The 8,418-nt window shown below is 39.9% G+C and overlaps 1 protein-coding gene across 1 annotated transcript in view; it reads right to left on the reverse strand.

Annotated features, from left to right (window-relative positions):
• The window catches only part of adarb2.S (adenosine deaminase, RNA-specific, B2 (inactive) S homeolog), a 348,099-nt gene extending 346,231 nt beyond the window's left edge, over positions 1-1,868 (reverse strand). The window contains exon 1 of the mRNA XM_041567373.1: positions 1,497-1,868. Coding sequence (XP_041423307.1) covers positions 1,497-1,593 — 97 coding nt within the window. The 5' untranslated portion in view covers positions 1,594-1,868. The remainder of the gene's footprint in view (positions 1-1,496) is intronic.
• Positions 1,869-8,418: the final 6,550 nt, after the last annotated feature.

The following is an 8,418-nucleotide window of genomic DNA, read 5'->3' on the forward strand; positions in this document are numbered from 1 at the left end:
CCCACCCATAATGTTACAGTAGTGATTCATTTATTCTGTAAAATCAATTTTAATAATTACGATATTTATGATAGAAATATTGTGTTTTCTGCGTTTTTCCCTCTTCAAATTCAAATCTGTCTCTGTCAGTCCCTCAAAGTAAGTGAGTATCCCTTGTTTTCGCTGCCTGGCTATTGTTGGCTTGGTAACAAACAGAACAGTTAATTGGCGTGCATAACAATCAAATCAAGCTTGCAGAATTAAATTATTAACCATTTCAATCAGATCGGCTCAGAACGGAGTTAATAACGAGGAGACTATAGTCATGGCGGGCTTCATTAACAAGGTCATTCAGGGCAGAAAGCAAATAGACTAAAGAAGACGTTAAACCTTGTGACTTCTCTTTGCTGGTAACCGATTCCTTATACTGGGCTCAATCGTATGCTCCAAGGTCAGGCAGATATCAAGGCATTTAGTAAACGTACACATCGGCAATGTTTCCCCGTTAACAAGGCAGCCCCACGTTTAACCTCCAAACTGCCGAGGCGCAAGCAATAAAGCAAACATTTCTTAACAACAAATGGAGCCTCAACAAATGCACAACGGTAACAACAAAAAAGATTTGGAATTCCACTGGAACTGGAAGTTAGGGACAGAAACTTTTTTCCATGTGGCTCTCAACTCAAAACATAGCTCTAGAGTTGCCACCTCATCCCCTTAAAACCAAAGGCATGTACAGTTTGCATACCACATGGCTAATTAGGAACTCATTTGGCTACATGCTGCAGGCTGTGGTTGCTTCTGTACAGCCATGCATAATTCGTTGAAATGTAGTTAACGTTATATGGCTCTAGGTTATAAAGGGGTTAGATGATAACCCTAAAGATTTTTATTATCCTACAACTGTCATGTTCGTCAATTTTTCTGGAGGATGATGGGATATGTGTCTTAACAACCCCAAACCCTGCTCCAAAACTCTGTTATAGCTTGCAGTATATACCATATAATCTGTATCTGGTTCATTGTAGGCACCCTGATTCTGACCTTATTTTTACTAGTTGCTTTGTGGCTATTAATCACACAGTCAGAATGAGAGGCACTTATTTGTTCCAAAACTCTTTGCTGCCTGGTCTTCTGTTGTGTTTGGATGTAGCCCAGATATTGTGCATTAACTTATATACGTATATACAGGCAGCATAATATAAACAGTGGGGGTACAACTGTTCTCTTTCTTCTGTTATTAGAGACTGGCAGGGATCATATGCTAATGTCTCTCTGTCACGATGAAAGGAAGCTCCAGACATACTAAGCAGTGCCATTATAATACAACGACCCTCATTAAGAGCAAAAGGAGACAGATGTAAGCACAATGAGCCTTTCTCATCCCTCGTGCACGCAGTGCATCTCATGCCTGGCACAGACAACTCTACCCTCACCCTGCAAAGTGCCAACCAGGAGCAGTGATTTCATTAAAACCAACAAAAAGCACTAGAAGGATACAGATGCCCCCTCCTTACCTTTTCTCTTTGATCTCCTCCTTCTTCTTTTGGACTTGAATTTGAGTTGACTACTTGGACACCCAGAATTCCTGCTGCTCGCCAAAACTGATGCCATTTGTGCAGTTGAACAGACAAGAGCCCAGAGCGTGGAGAAGGTTGACCAAACTGCCTCTGTTAATGTCCTTCCCCTTTGCCTGCTGCCTTGTGCACACTCAGGAGCTGCTAATTTATCCTGCAGAATTGGGTGCTGCTGCTGTTGCTGCTGCTGCTGCACACAGTCACTTTCTATTAGATGGGTTAAGTGCCTTTTATCTTCTTTGGCATGCTTGGGAAATCTGCCTATAGAGAGAAGTGTGGGGAGGTACACGCTGCCAGAGCTGCTCTCATTGAAAGCTGATTCTTTCCCTTAGCCGGGCTGCAAATGCTCTGCCTGGACTTTTTGCACCACTCTAGTCGTTTGGCACAAGGCACTTTAAAGCCAATCATGCTGGGAGCCTGTCTATTTGCTATAGCAAAGTCTAATTAGATCCAATCAGAACTGTCTCTTGGCTCTGACATCAGCACCCTCTGTGCTGTGTATTCCCCCCCACCCCACCCGTCAGCCTGCAAATTCAGCTCCCATTTGGGCTCAGGACTTGATAGGAAGGAAGAGAAAGCTGAGCTGCAGGGGAATGGGAACCACTTTATTCAGAAGGATCTTGCCTAAGGGGGAACTATAAAAATTAGAATTTATTAGCTTAGTTCAGTGTTTTATGCACTGAACAAAATACTTGTGGACCCGGCCAGCAAGGTATTGTTAAACCATGTAGTTGTCCGTTGTCGGTTTGTCTCTAAGTTGCATCTGATCCCCGCAAGCCCTTCTAGGAGATAACATTCAGGAGCCATTAAAAAGAAGCGAGAAGGAATTTAAGATCGAAATGTTTCCGAGCCTTTTTTTGGGAGCCGCATAAATGTTAGGCATCAAACTTTCCCATTTTTTGGTGACGCTTTCTTAGGTTTAAGCACACAGGTAAAGAAGCCATGGTCCTCTGAAAGGAAATACTTCATAACAATCTCTTAATAGTTTTTTTTTTCTAATGAATACAGGTATTGGATCTGTTCTGCGGAAATCAGAAAGGCTGTCTCCCATAGACTCCATTCCATTTAAATTTTTAAAAAAGATTTCCCTTTTCTCTGTAATAATAAAACAGTAGCTTGTACTTCTTCCCGACTAAGATATAATTAATCCTTATTGGAGGTGAAACAATGCTTTTGTGTTTATTCAATATTTAAATGAATATTTTAGTAGACTTAAGGAATGAAGATCTAAATTATGGAATGTTTCGTCATCCGGAAAAACCCAAGTCCAGAGCATTCTGGATAACAGGTCCCATACCTGTAATAGTAACTCTTTACTGCTTATAAATAAGTCTTATACAAACCCCTATACAAACTTTTGTCTTTTATCCTTTTTTAAATATATGCCTTGATACCTTGATTTCTGCACAGGGATGGAGAGGAAATTATTCACTGTTTTTGTACTGTACCAGAACTTTAAGAAACACACACCTTCACATTGAAGGTACAGAACAGACAGAGAAGCTTCTTTCCACCCAGTTTTCTCCTATTCAACCCTGAACACTTTGCAAGGTCCTTCTTCCCTGGAACCACCGGTAAGCCTGACTATTGTCAATTGGTGTCCCATTTTCCACAAAAAAATAGAACAGAAAGAGTGTAATAATACTGTAGGCATTTTTATGGTGCAAAAATAAAAACATTGTTTCTGGTGAAACAGATATGGGATCCGTTATCCAAAAACCCGTTATTCAGAAAGTTAGACTCCATTTTAAACAAATAATCCAAATTTTTAAAAATGATTTCCATTTTCTCTGTGATAATAAAACAGTAGCTTGTACTTGACTCAAATTAATATATAATTAATCCTTATTATAGGCAAAACCAGCTTATTGAGTATGTTTAATGCTTAAGGGGCAGATTTATCAAGGCTCGAATTTCGAAGTGTAAAATACTTCAAAATTCGACCATCTAATTAAAATACTTCGAATTTGAATATCGAAGTCAAAGTATTTTTCACCAAAAAATTTTTTTGGCAAATCTGTGCATAAAAATTTGTGAATTTACCACGAAATTTGAGAAACGTGAAAAATTTGTGAAACACATTGAAGTCAATGGGTGTCAAAATAATTTTGACGCACGTCAAGTTTTCACGAGCGTCAATTTTTATACGCACAACTATTTGGTCCAAATGCTTTATAGTCAATGGACATCAAAATAATTGGGATGGGCGACAATTTTTATGTGCGCACTAATTTTCACGTGCAACATTCATTTGACGCATTACCGTTGCAGTTTTGCAAATTAATTCGCTTGTGAAGAAATGCGAAATTTCACCGCAAATTTGTGTCTGGTGATTTTATTCGCCCATCACTAGTGGCAAAGTATCGAGTTAGATCTGTTTCCAGGGTGAAGGTGTGATAAATCCCACATTTGAATTTAAATTCAAGTTGGTTGTTTTAAATTTGAAATTGTGAGTTTTGACCAAAAAATAAAAGTAGAAAATTCGAATTTGCCAATCAAGGATTAGGTAGGGGGTTCTGTGGAGACTGATAGGGAAAGGGCGATCCCTTGAGGCAGGAGCTGTATGTGCCTAAGGAACACTTAAAGGGGAGAAAGGAACAGGTTGATGAGGGCGAAGAGTCAGTCTGGATCAGGTGCAGAACAGGACGGAGAGGGCGAAGATCAGGACTGGACTAGTCTGGATGAAGAGGGCGACAACTCAGGACAGGAACAGGAAGTGGCAAGGCAGGTACAAGATGAAGTGAGTGAAAGGTACAAGGTGGAATAGGAAATGATAACAAGCAAGGGTCAGATCAAGGCTGGGAAGGAACAAGATAGGGTAAAGCAAGACAAGACTAGACTAGACAAGGACAGGCAGACAAAAGCAAGGAGGAATAAGGAGCAAGAGCTAGAACTACCTAGTTAGGGGCGCTGCCACAGTACTAGGGAGAAACAATGTAATGCTCTGGCAAGGAGTGTTCTAAGTGCTGCCCTTAAATAGGGAAGAGTCAGCCCTGATTGGCTGATTACAACTAGGCAGCAGCTGGGCTGGGACTGCAGAGGCCAGGTAACACATAGCGAGCAACCCTACAGGCTGCTCACCTGGCCAAATGGTTAAGGTATCGAGCCAGAAACCCAGCAATATCTGACACATTCAAACCTTAGTAAATCAGCCCATTAAAGTATAGAGATCCAAATTAAAGAAAGATTCCTTATCCAGAAAACCCCAGGTCCTGAGCATTCTGGATAACGGGTCCCATACCTTTACTCTATATCCTGATCTGTATGTATAAAAACCTTCACAGACACATTAAATGCTCAGTATATGCCAATTGCTCTGCATACACATTCATGGAGAGTAAAATTAGTGTGGCATTGTTCCTAAGGGGTTATTTGTGTTGAATTCTATATACTGAAATAATTCTACATACACTATATGTTTCTCTGTTTGCTTCAATCCTTCTGATGCGTTTACTGCCTGTCTAATGAAAATCACCTAAAAATTCTAAAAAGTTATAGCCTGTTAAAAAAAAAAGCAAGGTATTCCTAAAATGTCACTAAATATGAAATCTTTGTCATTTAATTCTATGTTATTTAACCATTAATCATGCAATTCAATTAAACTCGAATTCTGTCTTGGGATGAAACCCTTGCAAGTGGCAGCACTGGAATAACCCGTTTATTACATCCCACACAATCTCAACTGCTTTTTATGAGCAGCTACAGTGTTTGTAGTGCACACCAAGCGCCTTGAGATTTGAAGCTTCCTTTGTGCATGGAGTGAAATAAACCTAAAGTAAAGACCGGCGGATTTGTAAGCAAAGGCACATTACTATCCTGCACTACCGTTACAGAATAAATTTAAAAAACTTGTTTGTTTTATATGAAAGATTGTGCTGCACTCATACATATATGAGAGAAATTCTTGACATTATAAATCCCAGGGTATTTGATATTCCTGGTGTGGAGATTATATTGTGTGAGAAAACAGAAATGGGAAAAAATATAGATCTATCTATCAGGACCATTAGGGATTTGAACACTTGGGGCTGGAGTTGCTGGACTTTAAGTGCACAGTCGGTACATTTACCAAGTGAGCCACTGGAGGCTAGTCCTGATCCTGTTATAGTGATCCTGTATCTTGTTACGTTGGTCTCCTCCCTTCTTGTTACCCTCATGTGTTTTGTGTTCTGTAATCAATTGCCCTTTATAAACCACTCCCTGAGCCTTGCTCAGGGCTGAGTCATTGAATGTATTCTGTTTGTTCCTGACCTAAACCTTGAAAACCTTGAATGTGTTTGAATCTGAATGTGTTTGGTTTTGTTTCTGAATCTGTTCCTGGATATTCCAAGTTCCTGAATCTTGTTCCTGTGTTTTTGTTCCAGCTTTTCATTGCCTGCCTGGTAAAGACTTTATTTTTGACCTGTTCCTGTTTTGCTTCAATTCCATTAAATCCTGTATATTTCACCATGCCTGCTTCAAGTATTTGTGGCTTTTTCCTTGGGCTTCCACCACACGCACTACCAAGTGTGAATTTAACTCCTGTTGCAGCGGTTCCCCGCTGTGAACGTTACAATATCTATCTATCTATCTATCTATCTATCTATCTATCTATCTATCTAACATTTTCCTCTCTTTCTTTATCATATAGACGACAATTTGCTAGTTTCGCGCCCTATCACAGGTGCATTTTCGCTCAGGCGAACGATCGATTCTCTGCAAATTTACTAAAGTGTGAATTTTACAGAATGTTACCTTTATCGCCAGAGTTTCCTTCGCCAGCTTAGACCTGGCATACTGATAAGATGAAGCTACATCCTCCTCAATCTTATGTCAGTGACATCATATCCTGTATGCCAGAAAGTCGTAAAAGTTATAAAAAAACGCAGGCGTTCTTTCATTTTTTAAAACGGGATTGCCTTCAAAAGTCCTAACTATTAAAGATTTTTGTGTTAACAGTTTTTTTCCCAACCGTTTGAGGGGCATGCCACATTTGTTTTTGGGTGGGCTCATGTCTAGGTTATTAAAGGATCTCCTTTGTCTTTATTATGTTTCCTTGGCCACTTCGAACATTTGCACCAACATCTCTAATAAAGACGTATATGACTAGTGATGGGCGAATTTATTCGACAGGTGTGAATTCGCGGTGAATTATCCGGCGTTAAAAAAACGGACGCAGGCTTCAAAAACGAGATGCCGGCATCAAAAATGAGACGCCAGCGTCGTTCACCAGGCGTGAATTCGCGGTGAATTCTCCGGCATTAAAAAAAATGGACCCAGGCTTCAAAAACTAGACGCCAGTGTCGTTTTGCGATTATTGTGGGAAATTCGCAAATCACTATATATGACCTATATGTATCCGCCCTATTCAAATTGAGCGAATTAAGCGTAAGAGCACAAACGAAGTTTCTTTAGACAGAAATAAAAGCTAACGAAAGTTGGCAAATTAACGATATCGAAACGTCACCAGCGTTCAACTGCCGAGACTCAACTTTGCATTTTAGTGCATTAGCATAGTGGTTGCGAATTTGAGCCTGGGAAAGTGGCACAAAATGTGGCGGAGCCTCCGCAGGCGAAAATACGGCTTTTCCTGAATTTGCCCCATTGAATTTCTACCTTTAAATCAGATAATTTTCACCACTCACTAAATATTGTATTTTCATTATTGTATTTTCACATACAAAGCAAAAACCCATTCAGAACAGAAATGAAGCTGTACAGCAGAGCAGGGCATTTCGTAACTGGAAATTATTATTACTGAGTCATAGAGTAACTGCTAATTAGCGATAAGGAGTATTATGGCTAAAGCCGTTAGCACAGGATCAATTTATGAGCAGAGAATGAAGATGAGTCCTAGGAACAAGAAAAGCAATCCGGCTCACTGAAAACCATCAGATACTTCATTTTGTATTTTTTAGATCTAATTACAGCACCAAAAACAAAAAAACTTTTAAATGCTAATCTTTAAAAAAGTTTTAGAAGATACAACATGGCGTTTTGGGTTGGTGTTCGGTCAAAGCAAATCGCCTTCCGTGCTCAAGGTACAGTATCTATCCCTCTGAGAACAGCAGAGGCTACAAATGTCCCAGGTGTATTGCACACAGCGAAGATAGTGGAGATGTTGATGAAAAATCTCTTTACTTGCCTTGTGCCAGACATAATAAACTGGTCAGTCAGATTTTTCACATCTGACCTGCATGACTGAGCAGGTGAACCTTTTGAAGGAAGGAAAAATAGAAAAGGTGAGATGAGATCAGAGCTTGAAATCGATAACTGAACATAAGCTGTTAGAGCTGGTGTATCTTTCTATTCCCTCTGTAATTGAGGGTACAATATGGTACAATATGGCACCAGCTTTTTTAAGCAAGTCAGTTTGTGATCATATGATATTGGTCTGACCCACGAAATTGCATTTATTCTTAACTTGCCTGTCAGTCTGGATAAACCATTAGTGATGGGCGAATTTATTCGCCAGGCGCGAATTTGTGGCGAATTTGCGCGTTTCGCCGGCAGCGAATAAATTCGCGAAACGCCCGCGAAAATTCGTGGCAAAAATTCGCCGGCGCAAAAAAACTTCAAAAACCAGACGCCGGCGCCGCTTCGCGAATTTTTCGCCGATTCGCAAATTTCGCGCGAAATTCGCGAATTTTTTTTGCGAAGCAAAACTGCGCAAATTCGCCCATCACTATAAACCATGTATATGTGTGACAAAGGCACATTTTAAAGGAGAACTGTACTAATATACTATGGATTTTGAATCAAAATGTATGCGTCTACCCTTTCTTTTTCTATCCTTTCCTTTCTTCATTTCGTGTACTCTACTTTTTTATGTTTATTGTTAAAGGAGAAGGAAAGCTACAAGACAGTTTATTGCCAACAGATT

This window comes from Xenopus laevis, chromosome 6S (assembly GCF_017654675.1).
Source record: "Xenopus laevis strain J_2021 chromosome 6S, Xenopus_laevis_v10.1, whole genome shotgun sequence".
In the NCBI taxonomy this organism is placed as follows: domain Eukaryota; kingdom Metazoa; phylum Chordata; class Amphibia; order Anura; family Pipidae; genus Xenopus; species Xenopus laevis.